The 18,988-nt window shown below is 46.7% G+C and overlaps 1 protein-coding gene across 1 annotated transcript in view; it reads left to right on the forward strand.

The window, feature by feature from the left end:
• The window catches only part of BMF (Bcl2 modifying factor), a 176,719-nt gene that overhangs the window by 56,429 nt on the left and 101,302 nt on the right, over positions 1 to 18,988 (forward strand). The window contains exon 2 of the mRNA XM_085626912.1: positions 7,141 to 7,478. Coding sequence (XP_085483038.1) covers positions 7,141 to 7,478 — 338 coding nt within the window. The remainder of the gene's footprint in view (positions 1 to 7,140; positions 7,479 to 18,988) is intronic.

Here is an 18,988-nt window from a genome sequence, read left to right on the forward strand (position 1 = left end):
GCCGCGATTATACCAAAAGTAAAGAAATAGATGTTTGTTTCTATTTCTTTACTTTTGCTATAATCGCGGCACCGACGCTTTACTTTTAATGTTAAAAGTAAAGCACCGGTGCCACGATTAGCAAGCTAAAAATACCACCGCCAGCCACAGCTTGCAGTGCATGTGCGCGAGTGGTGCGTGCGCAGCAGTAATCACGCCATATGGCGCCTCTGCTGAAGCGCACGCCTGCGCACATGCACTGCAAGCTGTAGCCAGGCGGTAGCATTTTTTAAAGCCCTTACTAAAGTCTCTTCGAGCAGCGCATGTGCGCTGACTCAGCGAGACCTAAAAAATTCTTACAGTTGACATCTGATGTCACAGTTCCTGCTGCCAGAACCAGCAGTGGAGGAGAAAGGCAGGTCTGATCAAGGAGCATAATTAAAGCAACCGTTTAGAGAATGAAAGCAAAATATTGGTTTTTTTCTTCTGCTCTGTTTTTTCTAGCTGTAGAGTGACAAGCAGAAAGTTTAGAATCTTTTTGCATGTTTATATGCATTCTGAGTGACTGCGCCTTTTTTAAAAAAAAAGCTGACTTGTATTAATATTAAACTGATTCTAATATCTTGCAATAAATATTTAACAGCTTTTTTGATGTGCTACATTTTAAACACTAGGAATTACATTTGTATTCTTGCTCCGTCTTTTAAAGAGCTACACAGCAAGCATTTAAGTAGTTTAATGTACAGCAGGGAATACTTTATCCAATAGCAACCGAGGGTATGTGGTCCAACATGTGATTACGGATTATGTTTCAAAAACCTGGAGGATTAGGATGAAGGTACACAAGAAGCGAAAAGTAAAAAATATAACTCGTTTTCAAACTTTTCTCGAAATTTAGGAGGACAAAAGAAAATAAATATGGATGGGAGTCTAAAACTAATGAACGCTAGTGATGCTTTTTGGTGCCCAAATGAATTGGTATGTATGAATTGTGATTGCCATATAGGGAAAGACACATCAGTTGGGCCAGTTATAATATACAGTTTTCTCAACATACTGTTACCCTCAGACAATATTTGGTCCATTGCTGAATGCACTCTTCCAGAGGTGTAGCAATGATCACCGGGTGCACACAAGTGGGAGGAGCTCATTGCACCAATCAGAGTTGCCAGCTTACCCTGGTTATAGCTGTGTTGTTTAATACTCAACCAGGGGTGGGATTGTGCCCATTCTCTTTGCTTCTCTTTGGGCTATTGGCTATGGTAACCTGCTTGCATTTCGTCTACCTAATGGAAATAGCAGGACACACATATTGACATCATATTGTACCGACCTCTGGCACTTGAGATGCATCTCTCCATTAATAAGACTCTCTCTGTTCCTTCACTTTGTAGTGCCAGTCACAAATATTTGCAACCCTCATTCCCTTAAGGCGATGCGATTGTCATGAAAGGGAACACTGTTCACTAAGGGGACTTAGGCAAAATATTGAATAATTTATAAATCCCCACCCCAATAATATAAATAGCATACAAAGTATAAGATAAAATATACGAAAAAATATGTTTCCATTGGATCAAGCTTGTTGAACTATTTACAACATAGTGGCGATTCGCTCGTGTGAGGCAAACCAGGTAATTATCTACAGCGCCATGTACAGGGTCTGTATTCTTCACTGTTGCAATACTCATGTGTCAATCTATTTCAGCTCCAGTGTATGTCATGGAGGGCTAAATCCATGGTAAATTTTCAAGGTAAAATAAGTGTGACTGAATTTGGTACGGGCCAGTGGTAATCTCTATTCTTGATCATACGTTTATGAGTCCAGTATCGCTAGCAGGGTTTTTGTATATTGAATGTGAGTATTCAGTACATTCTGAACCAGTGATTTACACATTCCATTTAGGAGAGAGTGCCTTAATCTAGAGCGTTTATTTGCTGCTACAGATCAACGCTAATGTGTATTCTTGGTCGCCGAGAGTTTTCACAAAAAAATATGATGTTCAAGTTGATTTTCATTAAAATAAAAAGAAACCTTGCCCGTCTAGTGATGTGCTTTGAAAATGAGAACACCATTCTGGTTTAGTGGTTCAAAATACCATTATTTGCTATGTGGTATATTGACTAAACATTGCATTCTTTGCTCTGTTTGTCATACCCTTTGTATTGCCCCTTTAGATCTTTGCTTGTTATATGGTTTCGGTTACTCTGGCTTAAAATTAGACTGTTCCCATCAGGCACAGGGTCAAGACTGATTTGCATATGGCTGGGTCCAAACTGGAATGGCATGGTGAGCAAAAAAACAATGGATTTAGGCCCAGATCTCTGTACTGGGGTGAATGTATGACATTGTTCTGCATTCTGTCCATCAACTGTTGTTTTTGCATTAAAATTAGACAACACAATATATAATGGCAAAAATCATATTGTCAGACTCGATCAAATCAATCAGGTGTTTGTTAAGCGTGACTACTCACACCCGTAAGGGTCTCAAGGGGGTGGGGGGGTCGCAGGTTCCAGTCCATCAAGGAGGGGGTCTGTCGAAGAGCCAGGATTTGAGGTTTAATTCGAAGATGGGGAGCGATGTTGTCTGTCTGAGGTGGAGCGTAAGGTCATTCCAAGCTCTGGCTGCGCGGAAGGAGAAGGAGAAGCCTCCCGATCTGGTCTTTCTGGTGCGGGGGACCACGGTGTAGGAGAGCTGAGCTGATCGTAGGGTCCTTTGGGGTGCGTGGAATTTGAGTCGGCTGTTCAGGTATTATGGTCAGGTGTCGTGGAGGGTCTTGTGAGCATGGGTCAGCATCTTGAAGGTGACTCTAGCTTCGATGGGGAGCCAGTGGAGTGTGAGCAGGTGCTGGGAGATGTGTCAGTGTCTTGGCAGGTTGAGGACCAGTCTTGCGGTGGCGTTTTGGATGTTCTGTAGCTTGCAGGTGAGGTTTTTGTTTATTCCGGCATAGAGTGCGTTGTCGTAGTCGACCCTGCTGGTGACCAGGGCATGAGTTGACAGTCTTTCTGTGTTCAAGGGGGATCCATTTGAAGGTCTTACGTAGGAGGCGGAGGGTGTGGAAGCAGGAGGACGAGACGGAGGTGATCTGGCGGTCCATTTTGAGCTCTGAGTCAGGATGATTCCCAGGTTGCGTGCGTGGTCTGTGGGGGTGGGCGGGCGTCCGAGGACGGGGGGCCACCAGGTGTCGTTCCAGGCATCGGGGTTTGGGCCCATGATGAGTACTTCCGTTTTGTTGGCAGCTGCTTTTCATCCATTTGGTAACGGTTTCTATGCCTTCTCGAAAGTTGTGTCTGGCAATATTGGGTTCGTTGGATAGGGAAAGGATGAGTTGGGTGTCGTCTGCGTATGACACAATGTTGAGTCCGTAGGTTCTGACGATGGGGGCGAGCAAAGCCATGTAGACGTTGAAGAGCGTAGGGCTGAGGGAGGACCCCTGGGGGTCTCCGCAGGTGGTAAGTGTAGGGTCCGATAGGAAAGGGGTGAGTCTGAAGCACTGCGTTCTGCCGGAGAGGAAGGAGAGGATCCAGTCGAGGGCCTTGTCTTGGCCCTGCGTCGTGGAGCCTGCATATTAGGGTGCGGTGAAAGACTGTGTCGAACGCCGCTGAGAGGTCGAGGACGATGAGGGCTGCTGTTTCTCCTTTGTCCAGTAAGGTGCGGATGTCATCTGTTGCGGCGAGGAGGGTGGTTTCGATACTGTGTTTTTTTCTGAAGCCGGATTGGGAGGAGTTGAGGATGTTGTGCTCTTCGATGAATGTGGCGAGTTGGCTGTTGATGGCTTTCTCGATGACTTTAGCTGGAAACGGGAGCAGGGAGATGGGTCTGTAGTTTTTGAGGTCGGTGGGGTCCGCCGAGGGTTTTTTCAGGAGGGGGTTGATCTCAGCATGTTTCCAGTCGTCGGGAAAATGAGGCGGTTGCCAAGGAGCGGTTGATGGTGTGGCAGAGCATGGGTGCGATGGTGTCGGCGGCTCTGTTGAAAATGTGGTTGGGGCAGGTGTCCGTGGGGGCCCCAGAGTGGATTGACTTAATCGTCTTCAGTGTATCTTCGGTGGTGAGGGCTGTCCAGTTGTCGATCGCTGGCTTCAGGGTGTCGGGGTGGTTGGTGAGGGTTCAGTGTGTTGGTTGTCATCGTCGAAGTTGTCGTAGATTCTCTTGATTTTGTGGTGGAAAAAGGTGCTGAGTTTGTCGCATAGGTCTTGTGAGGGAGGGTTGTCGGTGGACTAGCTGGTGGGTTGGGCCAACTCCTTGATGATGTTGAAGAGTTCTTTGCTGTTGGGTGCATGACTGGAGATTCTGTCTTCAATCGCTTTTTTCCTCATTTTTCTGATGAGTTGGTGGCAGCTCTGAAGTTGTTGTGGGCTTTTGTGGATTTGGTGTTTCTTCAGGCCTTTTCGAGGTGGCGGCAAGTTCGGTGGTGAACCATCTAGCTTTCTTGGCATGGGTGGTGTTCTTTTTCTTGAGGGGGGCTATGGTGTTGGTGCTGTCGGAGATCCATCTGTGCAGGGTTCGGGCTGTGGTGTTGGGGTCATCGTTTTCCGCGATGGTTGGGGTGGAGTTGCTGAGTGATGAGGTTAGCTAGTTGTCGGTGATTCTGGTCCAGTTTATTCGTGGGAGCAGGTGCTGGTGTCTGTGGATGGTGGGTGTTCTGAAGGTGAAGTGGACGCATCGATGGTCAGTCCATGGGAGTTCGGTGGTGTGGCTGAAGGTGATGGAGTTTCCTGTTGTGAAGAGGGGGTCGAGGGTGTGTCCTGCTGAGTGCGTGGGTTCGGTCACGATCTGGCGGAGTCCAATTTTGTGGAGGTTGTCCAGGAGAAATGTGGTGCTGGGGTCCAGTTGGTTGTCGAGGTGGAAGTTGAGGTCTCCCAGTAGGGTGTAGTTGGTGGACGCGATGGCCTGTGGGAGATGATGTCCGTGAAGGAGTTGGTGAAAAGTCCGCAGGGTCCAGTGGGTCGGTAGATGAGGGTTCCTCGGAGGGTGGAGGTAGGGCTGGCCAGTATCTTGAAGTGAAGGTGTTCCATCAGGTCTGTGGGCTCGTCGGGGAGTGTGCTCAGGCGGAGGGTGGATTTGTGGACGATGGCGATAACCCCTCCCGGGCGGGTGGGGCAGTCCTTCTTGGAGATCTTGTATCCTTGTGGAATGGCGATGGCGATGTCCGGTCCCGAGATAGTGTTGGTCCAGGTTTCGGTAAAGAATGCTTCGTCCGGGGTGGTGCTGTCGAGGAGGTCCCAGATTTCGGTGGCGTGTTTGTGGAGGTATCGGGCGTTTAGGAGGATGCATTGCAGGGTCTTCAGTTCGGTTGTGTTCTTGCGGGCAGGTTGCGCTGGGTCCGTGGTCTTGGCAGTGCTGCAGGTGTGCCTGCAGCGGTGACAGCTGAAGGGTCCGTGGGCGTCAGCTGGTGATGCTAGCTTGCAGTTGTTGTTGCGGCCTGGATTGAGACCGTGGAGTGCTGCTGGGTCGTAGCGTTGGCGGTGCAGAGATCCAGGGTTCCTGGCGCTTGGGCAGTTGGGTCGCGGACGGGCGCAGACAGGCTTGCCTTTGGCGCGCCGGCAGGGCGGCTGCTGCGCTGCCGCGTAGTAGCCTCCATTAAGTAGGGGTCGGGGAGGGCTGGACAGCTGGGAGGCGGGAGTGGGGAGGGGAGCTGGATTGGGCCGGTCACGCTGGGGGGCAGGGCCGGACTGGAAACCAAAACCGGCCCTGGCAAAGTGCTCGGCCGGCCCCCCGGGGCTTGTGGGTGCCGCCGAGCTCTTTGCCAGGGCCGGTTTTCGGCCGATTTTGTTACAGGGACGATTTTGCAGCTATGCTGCAAAAGCGGCCCTGTAACAAAATCGGCCGCCAGGGGCCCAAAACCGGCCCCCACCCGTGCGGCGCACCGGGGGATTGCCCGGTGCCCGCTACGGCCAGTCCGGCCCTGCTGGGGGGGAAGGGCCGCGGGGGCAGCAGCGGCGGGGAAAAACGGGCTGAAAAAGACAAAAGGAAAAAGGCAAAAAGAGAGAAAAGTGCAAATGAGGAAGAAAGAGTGGAGGAAGGACACCGAGGACAAAGAAGGAGAGTAAAGGGGGGAGCTTGAAATGAGGGGAAAATGACAGAAAACGGAGGAAAGACCCAGAAGGAGAGTGAAGGGGGGAGATAGAAGTGAGGGGAAAAAACTAGTGAAAAAGGAGAGAAAAAGCGTAACGAGAGAATGGAGACAGAGGTGCACTGGACCACCAGGGATGAGGCGCAGGTGAAACCTGCGGGTGGAGGAGGGTCTCGAACACCAACACTCGAGTGTGCAGGGGCTCGGGGGAAGGCTTAGAGGGAGGGAGAGCAATTTCACTGACAATGAGTCAGTGGTCTTGCTCGCCTGTCCCCGCAGCAGCCGCCATTAAGTAGGGGTTGGGGAGGGCTGGACAGCTGGGAGGCGGGGAGGGGAACTGGATTGGGCCGGTCTCACTGGTCATGTTGGGGGGGGCATGGTTGCGGGGGTAGCAGCGTCGGGGAAAAACAGGCTGAAAAAGGCAAAAGGAAAAAGGCAAAAAGAGAGACAAAAGTGCAAATAAGGCAGCAAAAGTGCAAGAAAGAGTGGAGGAAAGACACAGAGGACACAGAAGGAGAGTGAAAAGGGGGAGGCTGAGATGAGGGTAAAAAACGAGTGAAAAACAGAAGAAAGGCACAGAAGGAGAGTGAAGGGCGAGCTTGAAAGGGGGTAGCTAGAAGTGAGGGAAAAAACAAGTGAAAAAGGAGAGAAAAAGCAGAGCGAGAGAATAGAGACAGAGGTCCACTGGACCACCAGGTGAAACCTGCGGGTGGAGGAGGGCTTCGAACACTAACACTCGAGAGTGCAGTGGTTCGGGGGAAGGCCTCACTTAATGGTGGAGCTGCGAGGGAGGGAAAGCAATTTCACTGACAATGAATCAGTGGTCTTGCTCAGACTTTTTGAACAGAACATACTTGCCAGTCTGTGCGACATTTTCTTTTGTCCCTCTCTGAGAGTCCTATAAATTTTTGTATCTCTTGATCAACACTTGTGAAAACCCTGGTTTAATGCATTTGAATTTACAGAAGCCTACAGATTAGTATTTCAACACATTGGGTCTAGTTCCTGGAATATTCTTGCTAGATAGCATTGCTTACTTTTTCCTCTCCTTTTTAACTGAAATATTTCTTTTGTTTTCTGGCAGGAAACCTCCATACGGCGATGATAAAATGTATCAGAGGTGTATAGGAGTGGACTATTCGACCCTGGATGAGCTGGACGATGATGTATTTCACCCTGATGACTATATATTTCCAGGTCAATCTGAAAGTCTGAGCCCACCTTCTTTCTTTAGCCAGACACAGTCGTACACATGTTTCCTTGGGAGAGTCCAGCTGTTTCCTCTGTCCCATTGCTGTGGCCCAGGCAACAGGAGCACAGAACATAAGGATAAGGCAACGCAAACCCACAGCCCGTCATCTCCCTGTGATGATATCATGTTACCCTGTGGAGTAACCGAAGAACCTCAGAGACTTTTCTATGGTAAGGAAGGAGTGACCTTAAAATCCACTGCAGAGTATCTCTGAGTGCACGGTGTCTTTTGTAGTTTTACAGCGAGTTAACAATATAAAGGATGAAATCAGCAGTTCAAAATGGCTATTGGAATATGTATGCTGTATTTGATCAAACTGCAGACCTGTGTTTTCTAATACAATTATCTCATTATTTAAAGCATCAGTGTATTTCATATCATATATATTGTAGGGGTCTGGTGACATCACACATCAGAATATTTGTTAAATATTTTCCAAGCCAGTTGGCAAAAACATATGCAGTAAATATTGTAAGCGTACAGTATAATGCCAAAAAGCCAACCCTGTGACTAAAAAGTAGTAATTTCCGGCATATGTTAGTATAGGCTTCCACTCTAGCTGTATTGTCCTCACCCTCTGTGTCGTTTTATGATGACAGAAACACCATTCGACTCTTTGAGCTTATAGTTTCTACATAATTCCAATTTTTGATTTATCCAGCCGGCTGGGGTTGAACTTTCACGGGCACACACATGACATGTTAATGCTATTAAAGTGTCTTAGTTAACTAGACAATTTAGGGTGTTTTTCTCGCAGCAGCAGCCCAGATGGGAGGAGGGCAGTCATTAACCTACATGGATTTTTAAATCTGGCTTGACAGTGCATTCATAAGCTAGACCTGTTTGCATTGCTTGTTGTTATTAGTTATCAGAACCTGAGTTTTCTCTGAGTTGAGTTTCAGGCCATTAGTGCTCATCCAGTTCCAGATAAATGGTAGGGTTTCTTGAAACTCCACGTTAGTAGGGATAAATGGTAGGGTTTCTTGAAACTCCACGTTAGTAGGGAGTCTGATACCCTGTCTTAACACAATCCTATGTTTTATCTGTGACATGTATAGGTTAGAGCCTTTTGAGACAAGGTCTTTCGCCAAATGTGTTATGTAAATATTAGAAAAATGTAGTGAGAGGGAGGATCCCTGGATGACTCCGCACTTCACCTGCCTTTCTTTTGCTGTATATGGAGCCAGTTGTACATCCTGCGTTCAGTTAGTCAGGACCGGTAAGTGCCTTTCTTGTGCTGTATATAGAGCCTGCTGTGCAGCCTGTGATTGGTTAGTCAGGACCCGTTGATCAGGTTAACCAATTAAAGGCATTGGCTCTAATGCCCGCCACCTCCACAAGGTTCAGAAGAGTTTTGTGACTGATACGTGTCGAAGGCTGCAGAAAGATCCCGGAGGTCCAATGCTTCTTGAGTACTGTTTTCTACCTCTAGTCTGTGGTCATTGAGTACTGTGGAATCAGTATTGTGTTTGGGATGAAAGCCTGCCTGGAAAGCATTCAAAAAAATTGGATTTCTGTAAATAGTTAGAGATAATCCCAACCACCTACGTATCCAGAACCTTACTGTAGAGGTCATTTGATTAGGATCATCAGGAATTTTCTTTAAGTGTGAGAGCACTGTAGCTGTTTTGAAAGGGAGTGGAGAGGTGCCTTGAGTAAGTTAGGCATTAAGCGCCTTGAGTGATAGTTTTTCAATTGCTCACCGAAGCTTTTTGTATATATCAAGGGACCAGGGAAGCTTGCTCTCCAGTTAAGGTTTATTTATTTTTTAGTAATTTCAGTGCTTCATCAAGTGCAGCATGTTTCTTTTCAGTTACATCAGAGCGTCAACACAGCCTATCAATTTTTGGCAATTATTGACCTGACAGAGTCGGGGTGGTTGGACAGTAATTATTTGAAAACAAATGGGCAGATTATCAGATTGGGCCTAATCAGGTCTCCTTGTTAATATGGCATGTCTCACAATAAAGCCTTCAGCGATTTTTAATAGTCAATCATGGCCAATTGAAATGAAATGAAAAAAAATATTTGATTAAGCGCACTGCGGCCAAGCGGCTTCCTGGCGCTGGTAGCAAGAGCAACAGTCACAGAAACAGCCCGAAGGAGTTAGCCGGAGTACGCCTGAGAGAAAAGAAAAGTTTTCAAAGATTTACGAAAATGGGAGTAAATGGGAATGGATCGCATGGACAGGGGAAGGCTATTCCAGAAACGGGGGGCCAAAACAGAAAAGCGTGTGCCTCCAGTTCTGGTTTTGCGGAAACGGGGGACATTAAGAAGGGCCAAAGAAGAAGAGCGGAGAGTACGAGCCGGGGTGTGAGAAGAAATAAGGGAACATATGAATGCAGGGGCAGATCGAGCAAGGGCCAAGAAAACCAGACAACCCATTTTGAAGAGAGATCGCTGAAGGACAGGGAGCCAGTGAAGAGACCTGAGAACGGGAGTGATATGATGGGTTTTGGGAAGGTGAAGAATGAGACGGGCGGCCTGGTTCTGAATAGCTTGCAAGCGGCGTGATTCGTAGGCTGGAATGCCCACGTACAAGCTATTCCCGTAATCAAGACGGGAGGTAATCAGAGCCGTAATGATGATTTTGAGTGCATCTGAGGAAAAGAAGCGGGAGATCTTTCGAATAAGCCGAAGGGATAGAAAACAAGAGGAAACAACAGAACTGATTTGTGCATGCATGGAGAGATCATGACTGACCTGAATACCCAGAGTTCTGACTGAAGAGACGGGAGTGGGAAGAGGGCCAAAAGAGGAGGGTCAAAAAGCAGAAGACCAAGGACTGGAAGAGCCGCCCGTCAGGACCAACTTGGTCTTGTCCGGGTTAAGCTTGAGATGGTTAGAGCTCATCCAATCCGAGATAAAGACCAAGGTAGAGCGAAATTTAGAAAAAGACAGAGGTGAGGAGGAAAGATCAAAGACAAGCTGGAGGTCGTCGGCATAGTTATACACGGAGACCCCCTGAGCAAGAAGAGCGGAGATTAGAGGGTAAATGTATAGATTAAATAGCAGAGGAGAAAGAGAGGAGCCTTGGGGAACACCACAGGAAACCAAGCGGGGAGGAGCAGAGAAGCCAGACAGGTGGACAGCCTGAGAGCGGCCAGAGAGAAAAGAGGCAAGCCAAGAGAAAGCAAGGCCCCGAATACCCGCCGCGCTGACACGGTCAAGAAGGATGGAATGGTCGACCGTGTCAAACGCAGCGGATAGATCAAGGAGAACCAGGGCTTGAGGAAGAGAGGAATCAGCCTTAGCTTTCAGCTCATCGAGGACAGCCAAAACCACTGACTCAGTGGAGTGGCCTCGACGGAAACCTGCCTGATGAGAGGCCAGGACATGGTTCTCCTCAATGTAAACAGAGAGGCAAGAGGTGACATAGCTCTCTAAGACCTTGCCAAGATAGGGAAGAAGGGAAATAGGCCTGAAATTAGAGGGAAGTGAAGGGTCAAGGCCAGGTTTTTTTAAAATGGGCAGAACAATAGCGGATTTGAAGCAAGAGGGGACTAAGTCCAAGGCAAGAGAAGCATTGAGGAAAGAAAGAGGGGGAGAGGGACAGTTAGTAAATAGAGCTCTTAAAATCCGGGCCGGAGCGCAGTCGGCTGGAGAGCCTGACTTGATCTTAGCGAGCAAAGTGAGAAATATGTCCAAAGAAATAGGGGGAAAAGAATCAAAAGAAGAAGAAAGAACCGAAAAAGAGGAGGTAGGGGGAGGGAGCAGGGGGATGTTAGCTTTAATCTTAATGATCTTCTCGATGAAGAATTCATTAAGCGAAGAGCAGAGGTCTTGAGAAGGGATAGGGGTGGAGTTGGTACGATTCGAGAAAGCCAGATCTTTGACCAAGGAGAAAATCTCCTTGGATTTATTGGCAGAGAGAGCCACTTTCTCAGAAAAGTAATTTGTTTTGGCCAGGAGAACGGCCCGCTTATATTCCAGGAGGAGATGTTTATATTGGGCCCGAAGAACGGGGCAGTAATTTCGTCTCCAATGACGCTCAGAGCGTCTCAGATCTAATTTCAACGCTTTGAGCACGGTGTTAAACCACTTATGAGCGTCATAGGGACGAACGGCCTTAGTTTTCCCAAGCGGGGCGACCTGGTCGCAAGAGGAGGACAGCCAGGTGTTAAGCGCTTCAGCTTGGGAGTCCAAAGAGAGTTCAGAAAGATCAGGAGTAGAAGAAACAAGAGAGAGAGAAAGAGAGTTGAGGTCGACCCGGTTCCAGTTTCGAACAACAAGGTTTTTGGGTAGGGAGGGCCTGTCGGGAGCACCAAGAGTGATGGAAAAGGAAATAAGAGAGTGATCAGACCAGGTGCAGGGAGAAATGCTAGGGGGAGAAAGCGTACAACTTAAAGACCAAATCTGGTCAAGTGTATGACCCTGAACGTGGGTAGGGCCAGCAACATGGGGATGAAAATTAAGACACTGAAGAGTAGCTGAGAAATCCTTGGAGGACAAGTCCTCCTTAGCGTCATCCGGCCAGAAATTAAAGTCCCCCAACAGGAGAACCGAGGAATTGTTAACCGCAAGTGTTGCAAGGAGTTCCTGAAGGGTGGCAACGAACAAGGGCATGTGCTGGGGAGGGCGGTACATAAGGACAACCGTGAGAGGAGCAGGGAGGTTAAGTGAACGAGCAACCAGAAAATCCACATTGGGTATAGGTGAGTGAGGGAGAAGCTGAAACTGTAAGCTGGAACGAACTATCATGGCCACACCGCCACCCATCTTGCCGTCAGGGCGATCCGACCGGAGGGCGTAATAGGAGGAGGGGAGAATGGCCAGGACGTCAGGAAGAGAGTCGGACGAAAACCAAGTTTCAGTAAGAAAAAGAAAATCAGGGGACTCAGTGTGCAAAAGGTTAAATAATTCCAATTGATGTTTCACAGCTGACCGAGTGTTAATTAAGAGAGCAGAGGCAGAATTGGGAGAGATGGAAACAGACGATGGAGAGGGATCTAGCAAAGGGGGGGGAGTCTGAGACTAAGATGCCAAGCGAGTCCAAGTGTAGCAGCAGTGAGGGTGCAAGAGGCTGAACAAGTTTACAGGAGTGCAGTTGAGCGGAGGTGTACACCTGCAAAGAGGCAGAGTCCATGGCCCCTGGTCCCGGCCCGTCGCGGACGGGCGCAGACGGGCTTAACTTAGGCGCAACTTCGGCGCACCTCCGTCGCGCCCGCTGCGCTCGTCCGCTGCGCTGCCGAGGAAAAAGGGGCATGTTATAGGTGCCAATGACAGTAACCGGGCGTGGCAGGGGGTGGAGGGACCAAGAGACTGCACCGCCAACCCCAGAGCGTCCAAGATGGCGAGCTCACCCACCCCGCTCCAGGGACCAGCCGGCAAAGGAGGAGAGCGAGGAGCGGAAGGCGCTCGGGAGTGCAGGCAGGTAGGAAAGTGCAGTACTTGTTTTTTAAAAAAGCGCAGAGTCCACAGCGCTGGCAGAGAGACTGCCAAGGTTCCGTTTAAAAATGAAGCTGGAGGCAGGCGTTTCTCCCGGAGTCGCGTCGGGAGATCAGGGACGTCAATCAAGCTGGCCGAAAGGGTCGCCAGGCAACAGATATACCAGCCAGGGGGGGAGGGACCAAGAGACTACACCGCCAACCCCAGAGCGTCCAAGATGGCGAGCTCACCCACCCCGCTCCAGTGACCAGCCGGCAAAGGAGGAGAGCGAGGAGCGGAAGGCGCTCGGGAGTGCAGGCAGGTAGGAAAGTGCAGTACTTGTTTTTTAAAAAAGCGCAGAGTCCACAGCGCTGGCAGAGAGACTGCCAAGGTTCCGTTTAAAAATGAAGCTGGAGGCAGGCGTTGCTCCCGGAGTCGCGTCGGGAGATCAGGGACGTCAATCAATTGTCTTCTGGTGGCCGAGGCAGCTAGATAATGTCATGGAAATAGTGTCTGAAAAAGGCAAAGAACACAAATGTGAGTATGTATGTGCCATTGCAACATAATTTGACGATCAAGAGAACTTTAGCGTTTTCAAGGCTCGTGTTTACATGTCAAAGGAGAGCGCAGTTTATGTGCTTCAGACCCATCTCGCACCAGCTCGCGGTTAGATGCAGATAGTTCTCGTTGATCAATGAGAGACAGAAGACAGACTAACTGAGCACTGCACTCACCTCTCACATCCTCTTAACTCTTCATAAAAATATCAGTAACACATATGCGGAAGCCCACACTCACTACATGAAAATGGCTATGCTTCATTCTAGCCCCCACAGCCACTGCCCATGCAGACATATCACATAACTATTCTGTATATTTGGGTCGTTGTGCACCCATCCACCTAATATTGATCTCCCTTTTTGTCAGCACCAAACCCAGCATCAGGAATTTGCGACTAAGTCTCCTTTTAGAAGGGGCTGGTATCAGGCTCAGTAGAACATCGCTTGGGTTACAGGGAACTACCCACCCCGTCGCCCCATTTAGGTTCTGCAAGATCTCATTCCAGTAGGGCACTATAAATGGGCAGCTCCACACCACATGTATAAAGTCCGCTTTCGGGGTCCCACATCGCGTACATCTGTCAGATCGAGTGGGGTAAATAGCGTGGAGTGTCTTGGGAGAGAGCTCAGCTCTAAAAAGATACCCAGAGGGGATACTCTTACTCTTAGTTCTTCTGCTTGTGTTAGTCGCATAGCTGGGGGGGGCGATAAGAAGGGACAGCCATGGGCACCTGCTTCGCCCCCAGTTATGCAAATTTGCATATGTGCTATTGGAAGGAGCAGGTGCTTGGGGACATGGAACAGTGGATGGTTCACAGTATACTACAAGTCACATACATAGATGATCTGTTCATATTATGTAAAGGCACACTAACACAAGCAGAAGAATTTGTTTAAGAGCTTAACCGTAATAAACTCAATTTGAGCTTCACAAGTAAAATCAGTCAATCTGAAATATAATTTTAGATGTTCTTGTCAAATTGGAGGGTGACAAACTGGTGACCACAGTATTTAGAAAACCTACGGCATGAAATGCCATTTTACTTGCCCACAGCTTCCATACAATCTCCCTGATTTAGAGAATCCCCTTGGGGAATGTTTTTTAGATCAAGACACTTGTGCAGCACAGAACAACAATACAACAGTGCAGAAACAGAAATGCCTACACATTTCAGAGAAAGGGGGTACCCTAAAACCATTTTGGAGGAAGCCTCTAAGAGGGCGAGATCAATAAAAGAGACAGGACCTTGTTTACATCCAAGACAACAAGGCAAAAGACCAGCAAACAAAGGATCATAACATCATACAATGTTGACCCCAATGGATTGTGAAGGGACCTACGCAAACATTGGCACATAATCAGAAATGATTTAATAATAGGACAGGATATACCCAGCCACCACCAAATTTGCTTTAGAAGAGCTTGATCAATTTGAGACCAGCTAGTGAGAAGTGACTTTAAAAGAAAGCACCACAACAGACATGGTTGACACGTAAGGGAGGATTTATTAAGAGCAATCAATATAAAGCCTGTCAACATGGAGAGAATCTATCTGGGATCACTACACCGCTCAAGAAAATACTTAAGGTGAGAGGGATGCTTGCCTGTAAGAGTGAATATGTGGTCTACATGCTAAAATGCAGATGCCTAAAAATATACATAGTAAGCACTATATTATCCGCACACAAACGCATACTACAACATCTCAGGGCTATCGCTAACAGGGATAGAACCTACCCGGTTACTCAACACTTCGAGAAAGTACACAACAGCAATGTAACTAACATGAAATACAGTTGCCTGGCACAAGTTTCTAAAAACAAAAGAGGAGGAGATAGAGAAATAAAATTAAGGCAGTTAGAATCAAGATATATCTTGAATATGGACAGTAAAGAGCTGTATGGCCTTAACAGTGATGAGGATTTATATGTATTTTTGAGATAGACTACAGCTATACCTGTATCCCTCATGCACATATAAATTTATATAATTGTTTTCCACATAGCTTTAGAGCACGAACGGCTGTTATACAGTCTGGCACTTACAGGTAGTCTAATATGTTTTATATGAGCGATCTTTGAGACTAAAACAACTTGGATTTTGATGTATCATCCAGTGTAACACTATGGAAACGAGACACTAAGGAATTGTTGGTTGAACAATTAGCCCACTTGGGCACAATGATGAACGTTCATATCGGGGACTGTAAGTTACAAAACTGCTAAATCTCACTGGGGCGAGATAAGGGAACAGAGACATTTGTATGTTAATATGCCTCGGCTATTAACAGCAGGGTCACATTCACGTAAAAAAGTCTTTTAGAAAGAACCCAGATTGTATAATGATGACAGAGACACTAAGTCCATGTATAATATGTATTCCAACTATGAAAAATAATCACAGTGAAATCTGTGTTTGTTGTAACACAATTTAGATGAATTAGCAAATGAGATAAATTTGGGGGATTCCTCAAGTCTCACTAATGCACGTTGTTATATGTATGACTATTGCAATATGGCCACCAAGTGCTATGCTTCAAGCAGGAAGATTTACAATGCCATATGTATGTTGTTTATGTTTGCACACAAAAATGGAATGTCTAAAAAAAACGAGGAATCCAAAATGGCGCTTATTGTGAGCAAGGTTGCAATGCAACTAAAACGTGTTGATGTTTCTCACACGCCAAATAAATTGAAAATATTGCCAAATACTGCTGGGAGTGTGATGTGTGTATATATATATATATATATATATATATAGATATATGTGTATGTTTATTGAAAACACACTCGAAAAGCAGAAGAAGAGCGTTCTTTTATTTGCCAAGTGCACTACTGATCCCAGCGTGCAACACTAGGTTGAACTCACCTGTGAGGCCCACTGAGGGTTAATTAAATAAAGGACATGCAGAGGAGAGTGCCTTTCCACCTATCCTACGCTGTATCATGAAGCCTGTGACCAAGGAACTGCTGCTCTGAAACACGTAAGCATCTGAATTAAAATGCCGGTTTCTGTTAAATAAAGAATCAGTGGAATTATCTTCTTTTTGACTTTTCAAGTGCGTCTTCAACTGGGGATATTGGGGATATTTTGGTGATTGATATAGATATATATATAGCTACTGGCTGTTCTTAAGTTGCTGTGTAGCAAACAAATTCCTACCCTCGTTTTGGATGACATCACCCGTCCTGTGTTCGGAGCGGCTGGTGGGAATATGTAAATGATGTTTAACGGGCTCCAGAACCGCCGCCGAAGCATTTTCTCATCGTCCATGGCGGACGCGAGATATTCAAGCTTAAGGTGTCTAAGTTATTGAACGGACACCTATGGACATTTCTGGCACGCAAACCGGCGGCTGTGGCGAGGGGCAACTTCCACAGAGAGTTGGCAATCTCTACACAAGGAGAATGTGATTGTATACATTTGCCGGATGGGACTGTGTCGATATCTCTTGAACAACACGTGGTATTGAGATCCCCTTGCAACCTCCATCGGGGAAGGATTTAATATTTTGGACAATTTTGTTTGATATTATATTCGTAAGGGAGACCTTAAACCACATACGACATGGAAGCTGTATAATCATCTTACATGAACATTTTCAGTCCTCTCATTAGCTGACAGCTTACCAATGACAGCAGCGGTCACTATATATCTCCAGCCAATCAGACTCTGTGATGCAATACCGCATTTCCAGCACTTAAAAAAGGCGATCACGCCAAAGCGCGTCGTGCGGAAATGGCTGGTGAAGAATAAAATCTTCCAAATGACCCCGTGAGTGCTCCAGTTTTGTTCTAAAGTTGCTGTGTAGCAAACTGGTTCCTACCCTCGTTTTGGATGACAGCACCCGTCCTGTGTTTGGAGCAGCTGGTGGGAATATGTAAATTATATCCATATGTATATATATATCTATATCTATATATCTATACTGGCATTCACCACTCGTTCGCTCACTTCAGCCGCTGTTTTGAAAGTTTCAGGGTGATCCGTCAAGCGGGGGGGCAAGAAAAAGGGGGGTCCCAAAGTACGTTTTTCCCATGTTAATTTCTATAGGAACTTTAGACAGGGTTAAAGCCCAAAATGCTGAATGGAATTGCACCAATTTACAAAAAGGTCACTTTCTGGACCAACAGCCACCTTTCTGCTAAATTTGGTTTAATACCATTCAGCAGTTTGGGCTGTAGACAAAAAATGAAAATATTCTCATAGACCGAACATGGGTAAAATGCATTTTGGGACCCCCTTTTTTCTGCCCTGCTTGACGGATCACCCCAAAACTTTTAAGACAGCACCTGAACCAAAAAGGGGAAGTCTTGTGAAAATGTCTTGAAGATTCGTCAAGTGGCGCCAAAGTTATTGGCAAAGAACTCTTTTCCTATGGAAACTTTGGTCTGAACTATACCTACTGGCTATCGCCCAGTACCCCTACCCACCTCGTAACCCTAAAAACACCCTTAACACCTAATACTTTTAACCACCCCTAACCCTTAAAAATACCTTTACCACCCAGAACTCTTACCCTTCCCAAACCCTATAAGCACCCTTACCGCCCATTAGCCCTACCCACCCTAAACCCTAAAAACACTCTTACCACCCAATATCCTTACCCACCCCTAAACCGTATAAAACTCCCTTACCCTCCAATACCCTCACTCACCCCTAACCAGTAAAAAAAAACCCTATAACCCAATACCCTTACCCAACCCTAAACCCTAAAAATGTCTTTACCACCCTATACCCCCTAGCTACCTAGTTATCCCTATCCCTAAAATAGCTTTACCACCCTAGTCTATTTAAGGTATTATTATTGAGGTATATGTGTGTGTATATATATATATATATATATATATATATATATATATATATATATATATATATATATTATCTACTGGCGGTCGCCAGTAGATAGTTATAGTTAGGACCGAGTTCCCATAGGAAATCTGAAAATTCTATTTTGAATAACTTTGGCGCCGGTTGACGATATATATATATATATAATCTACTGGCGGTCGCCAGTAGATAGTTATAGTTAGGACCGAGTTCCCATAGGAAATCTGAAAATTCTATTTTGAATAACTTTGGCGCCGGTTGACGAATCCTCGTGAAATTTTCAAAACTAATGGGGTGCTCCGCTCAGCTCCTACCCTGAAAGTCTCGGGGTGATTCGTCAAGCGGGGGCTGAGAAAAAAGGGGGGTCCCAAAACGTGTGTTCCCCATGCATTTTCCCATAGGACCTTTAGTCGAAGGTACAGCCCGAACGGCTGAACAGAATTACTTGAAATTTGGCGAAGATGTAGTCCTCAGGTCAGGCATGTGCCTTTTGCATATATGGTGTCAATCTGTTCAGTAGTTCCTGAGAAAATTGCAGTTAAAAGTACATAAATATCTATATGCGCGCACGGTGCGCGCACCAAATGTCCGCGAGCGTAATTCGGATTGGTGGTTAGATGTCAGTCAACATTCCAATCGGTCGAAATCAGGAAGTGTCGGACGCCATTTTGTGTGTGACAGTGAAAAAGAAAGGTGGAGAACGTGAAAAGGGGGCAGGGTAGAGAGTTCCTGACCCCCTAGCCTTTGTCAGGGGGTCCCTGAAGGACCCCGAAGGGTGAAAAAAACATTTTTTTCAAAAAATCACAGGGTGCGCGCACCGTGAAAAACCTTTAAAAAACAAAACATTTTAAACTGTTTATAAGTTTATAGAAGATATTAACTATGCTGTTCAACTTTATCCAAATTTAAAAAAAAAAGAGCT

This window comes from Triturus cristatus, chromosome 9 (assembly GCF_964204655.1).
Source record: "Triturus cristatus chromosome 9, aTriCri1.1, whole genome shotgun sequence".
Taxonomy (NCBI): domain Eukaryota; kingdom Metazoa; phylum Chordata; class Amphibia; order Caudata; family Salamandridae; genus Triturus; species Triturus cristatus.